This window comes from Pyrus communis, chromosome 5, assembly GCF_041283825.1.
Source record: "Pyrus communis isolate YQ-2024b chromosome 5, ASM4128382v1, whole genome shotgun sequence".
NCBI lineage: Eukaryota > Viridiplantae > Streptophyta > Magnoliopsida > Rosales > Rosaceae > Pyrus > Pyrus communis.
Genome location: NC_142569.1, coordinates 30,816,975 through 30,831,386, shown reverse-complemented (window position 1 = coordinate 30,831,386; position 14,412 = coordinate 30,816,975). Strand labels below are relative to the sequence as shown.

At 36.5% G+C, this 14,412-nt stretch overlaps 2 protein-coding genes across 3 annotated transcripts; one reads left to right on the top strand and one right to left on the bottom strand.

Annotated features, from left to right (window-relative positions):
• Nucleotides 1-866: 866 nt before the first annotated feature.
• LOC137723531 (2-oxoglutarate-dependent dioxygenase 19-like) lies at nucleotides 867-2,873 on the bottom strand. The gene is made up of 3 exons (XM_088693305.1): nucleotides 2,631-2,873; nucleotides 1,948-2,072; nucleotides 867-1,780 (listed from the first exon to the last, which is right to left on the bottom strand). The coding sequence occupies exons 1-3, from the start codon at nucleotides 2,773-2,775 to the stop codon at nucleotides 962-964; spliced, it is 1,089 nt and encodes a 362-aa protein (XP_088549431.1). The 5' UTR covers nucleotides 2,776-2,873; the 3' UTR covers nucleotides 867-961.
• A 3,252-nt stretch (nucleotides 2,874-6,125) lies between these two features.
• On the top strand, nucleotides 6,126-9,178 carry LOC137726651 (pentatricopeptide repeat-containing protein At5g09450, mitochondrial-like). Of its 2 annotated transcripts, XR_015963086.1 has the most exons (3): nucleotides 6,126-6,511; nucleotides 7,002-8,191; nucleotides 8,731-9,178. XR_015963086.1 is itself a non-coding variant. In XM_068465590.2 (2 exons), exons 1-2 carry the CDS (start codon nucleotides 6,200-6,202, stop codon nucleotides 7,902-7,904), a joined length of 1,215 nt encoding a protein of 404 aa, XP_068321691.2. In that variant the 5' UTR covers nucleotides 6,126-6,199; the 3' UTR covers nucleotides 7,905-8,474. The 2 variants fall into 2 exon arrangements, 1 of the variants encoding a protein (XP_068321691.2); XM_068465590.2 differs by lacking the exon at nucleotides 8,731-9,178 and having other exon boundaries at nucleotides 7,002-8,474.
• The last annotated feature ends 5,234 nt before the right edge of the window (nucleotides 9,179-14,412 follow it).

Here is a 14,412-nt window from a genome sequence, read left to right as displayed (position 1 = left end):
TCTGAAAGGCCTAGGAGAGGTAAAGTGAGGCAGCACACCGGGACGTGTTGTTTTCAGTTGTTTTAGCGCCATCACCTTCAAGTTTTCTGGGGAGAGATTGCAGCGGGGGCTGTTCACAAGTTGTTAAGCATGGAGTTTTTGAGTTTTATTTTTTATTTTTTAAATCTAGCGGCGAATATAATTAAAGGCCAAAAGGCCAAGAAGTAAAAAGATTGACTATACATGGGAAAGATCCTTCTCAAACACAAGGTCATAAACACTGCCTGGGCGTTTTTCAAACCAATTACAACGAGAGTTAGAATAAGAATCAGTCGAAGTAAGTGCGGCACTACTCGAGTCAGGCGATGTGTGACTTGGTTTGCAGCGGATATGTGCGAATTCTTTGATTGAAAATGAAGTCAATGTACCATCGGTAATGCGTCCGGGTAATTTTGGGGCATTTTTACTTACAAGGAATGTAAATTGGAATCATTTTGATTATGAGTTTTCTTTTTAAATTTCCCATGCATTTACTAAGACGTAAAGAACCAAAAGAACTTTAGCTTTCTCTTAAGATCCGTAATGAAGTACCTAAAAAATAAGAATTTGATCAACTGTGGGGACTAGTTGTTCCAATTCTATTTCTTTACTTTTCCTATTTCTAAGGCCTTTCATCCCTTCCTATTTTCATTTCTGTTAAGTAACATGCTTGGATCATAGAAACTTTAAACAAGGAAATTTTTTGAGTAATGACATGAAGACATATGGTATAAATCATTAAAATCGATATCTATTTTATTGGTCAATATTTCATAAGAATGCAATAATGATTTACAAATAAAATCTGAATCTTCAGGCCAAGAACAAAAGAATAAATGTAGAATGAAATCAAGAAAACGACCAACATGGGAAAAATTGGACAACTGCTGCTCTGAATCTCTCATAGAAAGTAGATTGAATCTCTTTAACGAGATTGACTACTTCAATTGTCCTTGACGCGCAGGTGATCCAAGCAAGGCACCATGTAGGCAGCGGGGCTTGCCTGAAGTTCCATGAATTTCTCATATGTCATTCCAATGTACTTTGCTGTTTCACCTTCCTTTTCTAGCAACTCAGGGATCGGTAGGGTGGGCGTGTCTAGTGCCGGTCCATGTGGTATGGCGATCGATATCCTCGTTGTTGTGTTGTTCACAGTTGCTCGATGCCATATGCTCTTGTACTTGTCGTTTGTCAGAATCTGCATTTGATCACCAACGTTAACAATAAAAGAGCCCGGAGCGGAATTCACCAAGACCCACTTATCATTGTGCTTGACTTCAAGGCCACACATATCATTCTGAATCAAGAGCGTCACTAGTCCGTGATCGGTATGAGGAGGAATACCGATTGCCAGGTCAGGCTGTGGGCAAGCCGGGTAGTAATTCGCTGCCAGAATTTGCAAGCCGCGATCCCAATTCATGGCCTTAGCAATGTAATCGGCCTTCAATCCTAAGCTCTCTGATATTCCACTCAATATTTCGGTTGCCACTGCTCGGGTTCTTTTGCTGAACTCCAGTGAAACCTCACCGTATCCAGCCGGTTTGTAGAGTGAGTTGAACTCGGGGTGTGCGATGACCTTCAGATAATCCCTCCAGAGGCGCACTTTGTCGATTGCGACGTTGAAGCTGGTGCCGCACTTGATTGGGTCCAGCAGGTTCCTTGTTTGGAACTCCTTCTTCTCCTCCTCCGGCAGCTCAAAAAATCTTTGGCACGCGTCGACCATTGCTTCCATCAAGCTCTCTGGTACACCGTGGTTGATCACCTAAAAGACATCGCGTATGAAAATAATTAATTCATGTTTCATTATTATGAGCATTCTTCAATTAATTTGCCACATGCTCAAGCATATATTAATAACTAGTAAGTGTATATTACAAAAGTCAAATATTGAGTTTGTATCGTAGAATGACAAACTGTGAGTGTGAATACCTGAAAGAAGCCCCATTCTTGGCAAGCTCTGCCTAGCTTCTGGATCATTTGTGCCCGTTGATCAGGGTAGGCAGAGGTGAGAAGAGCAAAATCAATGATGGGGATTGAATGTTCTGGGTCGTTTGTGTTGTGCCTTGGCCCGTTCGTTAGTGCGGAACCGAGATTCAGATTACAACCTCACCAAAATCACACACAGTTGAACAAAATAAAATACAAGAAATAAAGACACCGAGAAATTTACGAGGTTCGGCAAAAACCTGCCTACGTCCTCAGAGAGATATTGCTCTTCACTATGAGAAAAACAGTACAAGTTACACATGAGTTAAATCGACATAACCCAATCCCATAACCCTTGTACACCCACTCACAGAATTTTCCCAAAAGCCTCACTCTACCCCAAGAGTTCTTTCACAAGAGATCTTTCACTCTAGCTCTCTTGATTTCTCTCACCCATGCCCATGGTAGAGCCAAATGCTCACACCATCTCTTTTGGATGCTTTCCTTCTCTCATCCGTATCCTTGTTTTGCCAAATGCTCTCTTTTTATGTTTTTCTTAATCCAAGCCTTCTCCCACAAAACATGGCTTTGAAAAAGCCACAAAACATGGCTTTGAAAAAACCACAAAACATGGAGCAATTTAAGCCACAAAACAAGGAAACATTTGGCCATTATCCAACAGTTTGCATCTCCCATGTCGTTGGGATTTTTGGTGTAGGTGTACTCCGAAGGTACAGAAGTGAGAGCAGCTGAGTCAGCTAGGGTTTTGATGCTAGCTACTTTGGATTCATTACCAATTGATGCCTCCATTGAAGTCATTGAAGGTGCCATTGTGTGTGTGTGTGTCTGAGAGAGAGAGAGAGAGAGAGAGAGAGAGAGAGAGAGAGAGAGAGAGTATGCTTGTCTTGAGAATTGGGGAACTAATCAGTGTGTTTGAGTAGGGATGGACGGCTAATATACAGAATGGTTTATTTTTATAGGCAAGAAATCTTCTTTTTTTCCCCACATGAAACCAATGTTTATATCTAAATTTAGTTTGTTGGGCAAGTGACTCGATGAGGTCTCCAAGCTTGACCAAGGCTTCCAGGCTGCCAAATAATAAATTTAATTTTCAATTTATGGGGCAAGAGACACGACAAGGTCTCCAAGCTTGACCAAGTCTTCCAGACAGTCAACCACTTGCTTGGTCTCCCTTGCACTAAGCTCTTCAGCAAGTCTTCCGGTTAACTGACGACTGGAGTCTGGCCTTTTCTTTTCTTGACCTAGCATTCTCCAACTCCTTCCACGATCTAAGGACTTTGTTTCTTGAACATCAAAATCTAAGGACAGGTTATCTCTCTGAATCAGTCTTCCAGACTGTCAAATAACAGTAAAACAATTCGTAAAACAAGTTTTCATTTTACAAATACAGAAACTAATGCGTTTGGCAGCTTGTTTACTTAATCGACTCAATGTAAAGCCATTTGTGAATGACAATGAATTATGCCGAGAATCTTTGAGATAGTTGACTTAGTAATCAAGTTAATGAAATCTTTTATGATTCTCGGAGCCTTAAAGAAATAAACATATTGGAGTCATAATTACATGCAATCAATCATGGGCCTTTTATTAAGAGAATACAAGGTATGAGAATCATGATGGGACTCTAATTGATTAGAAAAGATTAGGGTGGATATCATTTCATTTAATAGGGTGGAATTGGTTGAAACCCTAGCTATATAACCAAGAAGCAGTCCCTGCTTCCATACCAACTGAGAGCTTGTTTGGATATACTTTTAAAATTACTGAAAGCGCTTTTAGAGAAAATGTTTTTTTGGTTCCAAAAGCACTTAAAGTGTTTCCTGGAAGAAGCACAGAAATTGTGCTTCTTCCCGGAAGCATTTTAAGTGCTTTTTCATAATTTATTTGCATTTTTACTAAGAATTGATTCTAAAAATATTTTCATCGAAAGTGCTTTCAGTCATTTCAAAAGCACATCCAAACAAGCTCTGAATCTCACAAAACAACAAACCTATTTCGCTAGTTAGTAGAGTTCATAAAACAGGTATTGGAAGTAGAAGACTACTTCAATCTTGCACCAGAAGCACTCATGGTGACAGGTAAGTGCTTCAGGATCATATACATGCATGTCATTACTCATTAATGCCATTCTACGTGCATAAGCAAGTATAGTCTGCAAATTGTTTTCTTTTTGTAATCCTAATACTATACTGTTAGATTTGGGATATTCTTACACTCAAACCATGAGAAATTGAGAAAACAATATTTAATTTATAAAAATTTTGTGAAAAATGCAGAAAACTATATTAGTTTATGTTTTGTAGAACATCAAAATAATGTTGACTATGTACTCAAAAACAAATTCCAAACTAATAGAAAATAAGGGTATTTTTGGTAACGTTTAACAAAAATGAATTTTGAAGAACAATTAAGAAAAACGAAAATGACAATTAGGATTTCTCATTTCTATGATTTAAGAATGCGTTTGGTATTTTAATCCATGATTGTTGAGAATGAAAACATTGAAACATGTATGTTATCAAAATCCAAAGAGTCAAAAAATAAGAAATTCGTGTTTGGTAGTAACATTCTTGTAATATAGATTTTAAGATAGTGGTGAGAATCGATGCTCCAAAAGTCGTTTATAGTCCGCCTGCTGGAGGATCTTGCATCGAGAAATGCAACGAAAGATCTGTGATACTATCTTGTACTCACAACTATGGAGAGCGTAGGAGATTGTAAAGTGAGGAAACGGACTGGGGATGTGTTGTTTCCAGTTGTTTTAGCACCATCACCTTCAAGCTTTTCAGGGGAGAGATTGTAGAGGGGGTTGTTTACAAAGTTGTTAAACATGGAGTTTTTTGAGTTGTGGTCCAGTTGAAAACATGTACGTCTCTAAGGTGAAGGTGCCGGATTATGACTATGTGCCTGGGGAGAACCCTGTTTTCATGAACAGCAAGATGTCTAAACTTGAGAAGGGCACCATGGCACGCTAACAATTTTGGTTGTTGTTCACTCTTTGGTATGTTAATATCCATTGAACTAACATTTGATATCTTTGTTAACTATATCCTTGAGAAATATATAAGATGTTGTGAAATTTAGTGCGAATCCCACATATGTAATTATATGAGGAAGCAAACCAAATTAGATTTTGGTGGCAACTTTTAAAAGTCTTAGGTGAAAAGTGTTGGGAAAGTAAGATTTTTTTTCATGCATGTAAGGTTGTGTCGGATCAAAACGCCTATTTACAGAGGTATGTCTGCAACCTTATTGCAACGCACAAGATCAAAAGTGAAAGTAATAATACCAATATTCCACCCCTCTTTTACTAGCATCCTCCTTTATGTGATACATTGCACCCCGTTCCACTTCTATCTCTAACAAAAATTATCTCTCCCTCACTTTTCCCTATTTATAACATAAGAGTCGTTTGCACTTTATGTCTGCAATGTTTTCATTTTTAGCAAAAAATCAGATTATTAGTGGTATTATTTTTTGGTCAGCATGGAGGCCAAACCCCAAAAGACGAGAGGTACTCTTGTCGACAAATTATCACGTGACAAGTCTCTATTTGATGGATTATTCACTTCTGATTACATGATAATCGTTGATTAGTTAGCAACGCCATTAAAATTATGAATTAGTTTATAAGAGAGAAATTCATCCATAAGACACAAAAACCACATCAAAAGATTCCAGTGTGAATATTTGTGATATGTACACTTTTCAAACACCTCCTAGGCTCCCTTATTTTATGAAATAATTTTGCACTTTTTTATTTATTTTTGGCTTATAAATAAACCCGAAGCAATGTTTGCTGCCTAAACTTGTAACTTAATGCAACCAAATTTGATATAATTCCTCTCGAAATTGGATGAATTGAATTCACTGTGACTGAATGTTTCCATCCGAGTCAATAGCAACCCCAAAAACAGCCGATCGGTTGTTTTGCATCTAAGATTGACTTGGATTGAATAACTCTGTATAGATGAAATGAACGTTGAACGAAGAAATAGATGTCAACTTGCATTAATGACGGCTCCTACGACAAAACCGAAATTCACTCAAATGGACCTCGAACATAAGTGAAGGTAGTACAAGTTTAATGTGAAGCCCAGCCCGGGAAGGCCCAAATATTCGGCAGAGCCGAGCTGAGCTGACTGAGGAGGCCGAAAAGCGATAGTTGAGTGTCAATCAGGTGCGCCCCGAAGTTTAAGAGCTTCATGAGCAGAAACTAGAAAGTTGAGCGTCAATGGCGTCTCGGTCACTATTGCTCTCTCTCAGACGGAGCAGCGGCGTAAGCAATGTTAGCGTTGGTGTTGGTGTTGGTTTTGGAAGATTTCTGTCGTCGGGAGGAGCAGGTGCTGTGAATACTGAGTTTGTCCAAGATTCTGAGGGAAGTGACGACCTCAAGAGCAGAGTGTTGAGGCTCAGGCAGCCCAAGCGAAGCGCCACCAACGTCCTTCAGAGATGGGTCTCCGAAGGCAACCAAATTTCCATCTCGGACCTCCGCCAGATCTCTAAAGACCTCAGCAAGTCTCACCGTTACAAGCACGCCCTCGAGGTTGGATTCTCTTCTGGTTAGCATGTCGTGATTGCTGTTTAATCGATATGTTGTCAATATTTGATTCAGCTCAGCAATTGGGGTTTGATTTCTGATTAACGTAAACCTTTTGATGAGAACTTTATTGTGTTTGGTTGGCAAGAAAACGATGGAAAGTTGAAAGCTTGGATTGGGGCTCCCTAGTGTTGTCATCTCTTTGGAGTAGTTGCATAATCTTAGGTCTAATTAACTTTTTTCGTTGCCACCTCGTTCATCTGCAGCAGAATACATGCTTTGTAGAATAGAATAGAACAGGACCAAGGAATGGTTAAATGAATAAGATTGCGCTGTAATAGACTGAATAAAATGCGAAAATTTGGCGGAAATGAGGATTTGCAAATTCCAATTGCAGAAATGAGTCAAACAAGGACCACATATCGACCAAACATTAATGATGTTGTTGATGAAATGTTGACACTCTATTAATGATATTGTTGATACAAGCTTGCAGATATCCGAGTGGATGGTCAGCCATAATGAATTTGAGTTATCGGATTCTGACTATGCAGTCCGCATCGTCTTGATGACCAAAGTTTTTGGCATCGATGCAGCAGAGCGCTACTTTGAAAGTCTATCTCTTACTGCAAAAACAAATGAGACATATACTGCTCTCCTCCACTCTTATGCTGGGGCAAAATTGACGGAAAAGGCTGAGAACCTCTATGAGAGAATAAAAGGATCTAACCTGTCCCTGAGTGCCCTTACTTACAATGAGATGATGACTATGTACATGTCAGTGGGGCAAGTTGAGAAGGTCTCTTTAGTTGTGGAAGATCTGAAACGGCACAAGGTTGAACCAGATATCTTCACATACAATCTTTGGATTAGTTCATTTGCTGCAACTCTAAAGATTGATCAGCTTCGACAGATTGTAGTTGAAATGAGACATGATCCTGGTTTCGGTGAAGGCTGGGAGAGATATATTAACCTGACAAATATATATGTTAGTGTTGGGCATCTTGTGAATGCAGAGTCCGACACTCTAGTAGTTGAAGCTGAGAAAGGAATCACACAAAGAGAATGGATTACGTACGACTTTCTCATTATTCTGCATGCTGGTTTAGGAAATAAGGAAAGGATTGATCAGATATGGAAATCCTTGATAATGACTGGACAAAAGATGACAAGTAGAAACTATATTTGCATTCTTTCTTCATATCTAATGCTCGGGCAATTAAAAGAAGTCGGAGAAGTTATTGATCGGTGGAAGCAATCAACTACTACAGATTTTTCTGTTACTGCCTGCAGTAGGGTTTTGCATGCTTTCACAGACATTGGGTTGACTGAAAAGGCCCACAACTTCAAGGCGATTCTGATTCAGAAGAATTGTGATACTTCAAATTCGTTAGAGTAGAACTGAAAATCAGTTTTGGTGGAGGTAATGGAACATATATGTGACAATTTTATGATGTCTGGATTGTTTTGAAGAGGGAATAATTAAGAGTTCTTACAGGCGTTCCATATATCAAATGACTGAATAATACGCCAGCATTCAGTGGGTTAGTATTTCTGCTGTGTTGTTTCTATGTATAAGTCTCAAGTACTGTCTTATGGAAAATTAAAGTCTGTTTATCCTTCCCGTCATTTGTTCCATTGCAAGTGCAGTGTACTCCGAGCTCATCATACATCATTGCAAGTCAGGTAAGATCGATCTGTTAACTATTATCCATATGATGATTTTAATACTCATATATACCTTAGAGATGGAAGCATTGTGTTATAGATTCTGGCAAATACCTGGACCACGAAATTAAATATGCCCGATGTTTATAGAACATGTAATAACAGCGGTTGAAAATTGCTTTTCATAGTAGTTACGAGTGAATTGATTGGAAAAGTTATCCTACGAAAGTGAGTTAGTAGCACTTGAAGCATTCTAGTGTCATGTTTCGTCAATTTCATGATACTACCATTGTTGAAATTCTGTTCCCCTGTTTGTATTTTTACTTTTTCATTCATTCCATGATGGCATAGGAACCAGAAGACTTTGCATCTAATACTTTTGGAACTTACGAAAATAGTTTTTGGTACGCATCAACATATCATTTGTAGGTAACTCAAGGATAAAAAATGATGAATGTACTCGTAAGTAACTTGTCGTGCTTAAGATTTTGTACTCGTTACTTCTTATAACAACTTCTCTTACTTCAGCCTTGTAAACTACTCTTTACTTCTTTCAGTTAGTATCTGACTTATGCGTTGGAGGATTTACATACCATATCAGTTGTCACTTTGTTTACTTATGCATGACCCGTCACTACAAGAAAAGCACCCCTTAACATCGCGAGATGGGTGTTGTCGAAACATGTAGGAGGAAATAGTTTTTAACAACACGAGCAAGATGTCGTTACAAAAGTGACAACATGGAGTCGAAGTAAAAAGAGACTGCATGCTGTTTGTGTTGTAAAACTGAGAAAATTTGAAGCATGTGTGATCGCATCGTTTGTAAGTTGTAACCATATTCGTTTGGCAGCTGATGTTTACTTTGACAACATCTTTTGTATGTCACTCTACACCCGGGAACTCAATGCTCGTTCAACTTTGGTGAGATTTATGTCTATTATGTCAGAGGTGTTAAGTTGCCTCACACTACTCTAATTCCCCCTAACGAATTTATCACTTCTCGTCCATCGGTCTTAGCCTCCCCACCAATTTTTTTTCTTTAATTTGCAAGTATTCGACATGGTCCCTCTTCCATTTTTTGAAATATCAACATCCATGAGTTGGGGAAGAGTTGAGATGTAAAAGTAGTGAGGATTTGCACAAATTCGAAGCAAAATCCCGTCCCTTTTCTGTTGATGCGCGAAATTTGTACCGGTAAATGACCTCTGGGAAGAATTTTGTGGACTTCTATAAGAAGGAATGCATACCCATTCTCTTATTGCCACATGGATGCCACATTGTATCCTTTAACTTTTAGCCGAAATACACACGAGTATTTAGTTCCAGGAAATAAACTGGCAACTTTTGAACTTCAGAAAAAAATTGAGATCGAAATTAAGTTAAAGCTACTAGTTTGAGAGATGGTGACACACTCTCCATGCGTTCATCGATGTTTACGTTTTCTGTTTTTACCTTTCTCTGCCGTGCTCATGCAGCGCTCGTAGCCATCCGCTTTCCTTTGTTTTTCCCTCTCCCATTATTAACTGCCATGCCCGAAAATTTTGGCAAAATGTGCTACAATTCACGTCGAAGCAAAGGTGTTTTATACACACTCTTAAACCTCCCCCTCATGTTACCTTCACTGCCCACTACAGTACTTATATATTAAGTAAAAGCCAACTTAGCCACTCGAGTTGGAGGATGAAAAGAGCTTTAAAATCATTCAAGTACATTCCAAAAATGGGTTTGGACTGGATTTTACGTAATTTAAGTTGAGAAAAGTTTGTTTTATGTAAGGCTAGATTTTTATTTTTTCAATATGTTAACAAGTTAGACTTTTAAATATGAACAAGACTTCGCTGCTGAAAGATCAGTAACAGCTACTGCTGATAACCAATCACGTGCAGACATGTGTCCAAATTTTAATTTTTTTAATAAAAAACTTGGACACGTGTTCAAGTGTGATAGGCCATCAGCAGCTGCTGCTGATCTTTTCAGCAGCGAAGTTGTTTCCTTTAAATATTACTAATTTCATCAGTAACTATAGAAATTGATAATTTGGTCTACAAAAAGATGATAAAAATTAACAATTCAGAAGATTCCACTAAATATTGGCATGGAGATTTTCCATATGTTTGAATGAGTAATTTAGGAGCGTTTGATAACCATTTTACTTTCTGTTTTTAGTTTTTTTTTAATTTTTTTAAATTTTTTAATTTTTTATATCTAAATTGAGAACTAAAATCTGATTTGATAACTACTTTCAGCTTTTTTAGTTTTATAAAAAAGGAAAATTGAAAATCGAAAAGTGAAAACTCAAGGCTAAAGTTTGAAAATTCAAGAAAATAGTTTTCAATTTTCAAAAAACTGAAAATTGAAAGGTGTTACCAAACAAGATTCAAATTTTAAAAAAGTAAAAATAAAAATTGAAAACCGAAAACGAGTAATTATCAACCGGCTCTTAAATTTTCATGGAATTTAGATAAATTTTGGAAAAATATGACAAAGATGAATGTCCCTTGTTTAGTGTTTAGAGTGCATTTGTGCCGCTCTAATAGTAGCTTTGTAGTCTTAAAATCGTTTGTTATTACTATCTTCGTAGTGTATTTTATTTTTTTGGTGAAGCTTCGTAGTGCATTTTTAACAATTGGATTGATTTTTGTAGTCCCAATTGGGAAACATTGAGATTCAAGTTCTGATTTTTTGAAAATATCAAAACTTCTTCCTTGGCCTTGGAAAAGGGTAAGGTAGGATCCCAAAGTGGTTAAGTAGCATTGAAGTTCGTAGCATGTAGTTTGTACAGAATTAATTAACAAAGCATTCGTAAGTAACTTCATGTTTCAGCTAGTATTTGCTTTTTATCTTCTTATTATCCGGTGCATCCATGTGCTCCTTGACCAAAAAACAGAGTGTGTAGATTGTTGAGGAATATAATCTTATATCAGATATACGACAATAAAACAACTAATATATGAGAGATTTTACCTTTAATATTATCGAGCAATTTTTGATGAAATTTTATATTTAGTAATAAGTGGTTAAGTTAGAGAAATGTAGGTGATATTTGGGTGAATCATGCTGAGCCTAAAAGTTTGCCATATGCTACTATTGAATTAATACTTGGTTTTAGGTATGATAATTAGTTTCTACAAGGAATTAGGAACTTTAATTTTTAGAATTTAATACTTAGTTTTAGGTATGATAATTAGTTTCTACATGGAATTAGGAACTTTAATTTTTAGAATCACCTTCTAGATTATTTGAGATTGTGTTGATGATAAAAGTTATATACCCTACATGGTGCCTAGGTCGAGTAACTATTGAGCTAATTACGTTCTTCTAGTGAATACAAGCGCGCCATCTCGCGACCAAGCTTGGTTGGGCAAGTAGAATAGGTGTTGTGGTAGAGGTGTCGAATGCGCTGCTGACTTCTACACTTGAGTGATTACCGGCCAAGGAATGAACACCTCTCAAGATAAGGTTCTAGAACCTAAAGACAAGGTTACTTAATTCACTGAGAATTTGAAGACTTGTGCACTATTTTCGGCTGCTTCAACTTTATTCGTGAGAAATAAGTTTGCCAAATCAGTATCAGGCTGTGAGGAAAAGGTACTCATAAGAGATGAGTGCCTTTATAATGAACGTGGTTCGGTCATATGAATGCCGAACTATAAAGTGCACTTGAAAGTAACCGATCATAGAACAACTCATTTGGTTAGGGCTAATGAAGTGACCTCTTTAGGCAATAGAATTAAGAACTCTTTGATGGCCGAGACTTGGATAGATAATCAACCGACCAGAAGGTATCGTTAGTTGTCAACACAGTGCTATTTATTTCTCCAAACTGAATATGTTTTGACATGATGGTTAGGATAGTTAGTATTTTCTCATGGTTGAGAGAATGGTTTTGCATAGAGTGAGGGTTTTCACGTAAAACATTTTGAGTTGTTTGCTGAGTTGAAGGGGGCTTTCTATGTAGCAAATCCTCTTATATTTATAGGGATAAAATAATATTCCAATTATTCGGCATATTTTCTTATTATACTCTTGGCTGAAACTCTATCACCACCCTTTCTCAACCTCTTCCACCTAAACTAAGACTCTAAATTTAGTCTCCTTATTCGTTCAATTGATTCCTTATCTTAGCCACAATCTTCAATCCTTGGAATATTTTGATCCTCATCAGAAAACATCTCTATCCTTAACAATTCTAGCTTATCAGGGACTCGGCTACTTCATTAGCACCGCACCATTGGGTCGAGACTCATAGCCCTCTTTTTAGGTTGACTTCAATTTGGTCGAAAATGTGAATTTAGGTCCAAACATATTGTTGTAGTCTAGCTTGTGGGAAAGCAACGTAATTTATTTTAGTTATCATCTCATGTAGTTTTTCATACAGTTAGTCTAACTCAATTTTGAGGTTATGAATTTGAGAATTGAAGTATATAACTTTGCCAATATTTGCTTTTTTACTTTTTACCTTTTAGTTTTCACATATACCTCTATATCTCTACTATTTAAGAAAAATCTCTTTATCAGTAAAAAGATGGTGAAAAATTAATTCTAACCATATAAGGACAAGTAAAGAAAACTAGCCAATTAAAAGTTATGGGCAATATAGTAAATCAAACACAATAATCTTACAGTTCTTTTTCTCCCAATAAAAGTTTAGTAACGAAATAGTGTCCAGAACCACTCGCTTTTTGAGTGACTAAAAACTATTTAAAGGTTGTCAGCCAAACATTTTAGCGACCAAAATCATTTATATTTGATCTCTTTTTGTAAATTATATTTTCAAAATTTTAATAACCACATGCTAAGCTATGGAATGCATGTGTGCTGAGCCTCCTGAGCAAATCACACAGATCGTTGGGATCAAAATTCAACTGCTACAAACAGAAACTCCCTCTTAAAATTATAATAATTGTAACCGTTGAATTTTGATTTAAAAGTCTGTGTAATTTGCTTAGAAAGCTCAGCCTTCTGAGAGGATCCTGATCCGTCAGTATACATAAAATATGTCTTTATCAATTTCAAGCAAAGCTTTAGCGGCCTTTGCCCTCGGGATTGAAGAAGGGGTTTCAAAAATAGCAGCCCTTTTGTACTTTTCAAGCCATCTTTCGGCATCGAGAAAAGTTTTAGTAAATTTATGCCACGTAATGTTTAACTTAAGAAAATAATATTATGTGTAAAGCAACTTAATAGTATAGTATTATTATAAATTGAAACTTCAAGTCATTGTAAATTTATTTCATGTAAGTTTTTTTCAAGTTGTAAACAAACCACGTCTATAATATAAATCTTTTGTTCTACGGCAATATATATATTTACAAATGGGATTTTGGAGATCTTTCCGATAATATGCATGAGGCTAGAGGATGATTGGCGCAACTTCAATTGACTCTCGTCGACTTGCCAGCTCTGCATGTAAATATCAAAATATTGTACAGGCATCAAATTTCATTAGTCATCGATTGCTGTATATGTTCATGGCAACTCTGCTTTGTTATTACAAAGTTACTTGAAAACTAAGAATTAAGTGGTGTTTCATTTGTTTCTTATGTTAAAGAGAAATAATAAAGATATTTTCTCAAAAGTGACTCTCTATGAACTTTTTATCATCTCATATTTTTAGTACAATATTTTACAATATCATAAAAATTAACGTTAAACTTTAAAGTGACAAAAATTTTATAAAAAATATCATTTTAAGAGACTTTCCTTAACATTTTGCCCGTGTCAATACAATTTCATTGTTCAATGCAAATTTATTGATTCAGACAAGTCTGACACAAAACTAAGCGAGAAGCACCGAGAGCATAGAAAACAAAGAAATATATATAAAAGATCACAAACCATTGACTTCCACAAAGCTAAATATTAAATATCGTAAAATTGACTATTAGCACAGCTAGTTTTTTGTGCTGAGACTTGTTTCCCGCGTTAATTAAGCTTTGTCTTCACCGTGATTCTGGTCCTGTTTTAATATTTTTAATAATTAATTTGAAAAATGAAATATAGCAACTAATGGAGGGTATGAATTTAGTATTCAAGAAGTTATGAGTGCGTAGTAGATTTTAGCTTCCAAAAGTTTCCTCATTAACGTATTGTAAGATGAGAAGTATTATTGGCACTCCAAAAATCGCATTCTACACTACTTATAAGTGTATTTTTCTTTCTTAATCTAGAAAGTTTGTAGTGTAAAATGAAATTTTTGGAGTGCTAAAAACAATTCCCTTGTAAGATTCTCATTTAGTAGT

Bases quoted from the DNA above. Each gene is read 5' to 3' on its own strand.
- LOC137723531 (XM_088693305.1), bottom strand. From the start codon at position 2,775: ATGGCACCTTCAATGACTTCAATGGAGGCATCAATTGGTAATGAATCC. The intron at 2,073-2,630 runs CAAACTGTTGGA...CAAGGCACAACA, and splicing joins TCCCAACGACATGGGAGATG to CAAACGACCCAGAACATTCA. The intron at 1,781-1,947 runs GTATTCACACTC...GATGTCTTTTAG, and splicing joins AAGAATGGGGCTTCTTTCAG to GTGATCAACCACGGTGTACC.
- LOC137726651 (XM_068465590.2), top strand. From the start codon at position 6,200: ATGGCGTCTCGGTCACTATTGCTCTCTCTCAGACGGAGCAGCGGCGTA. The intron at 6,512-7,001 runs GTTGGATTCTCT...ACAAGCTTGCAG, and splicing joins GTTACAAGCACGCCCTCGAG to ATATCCGAGTGGATGGTCAG.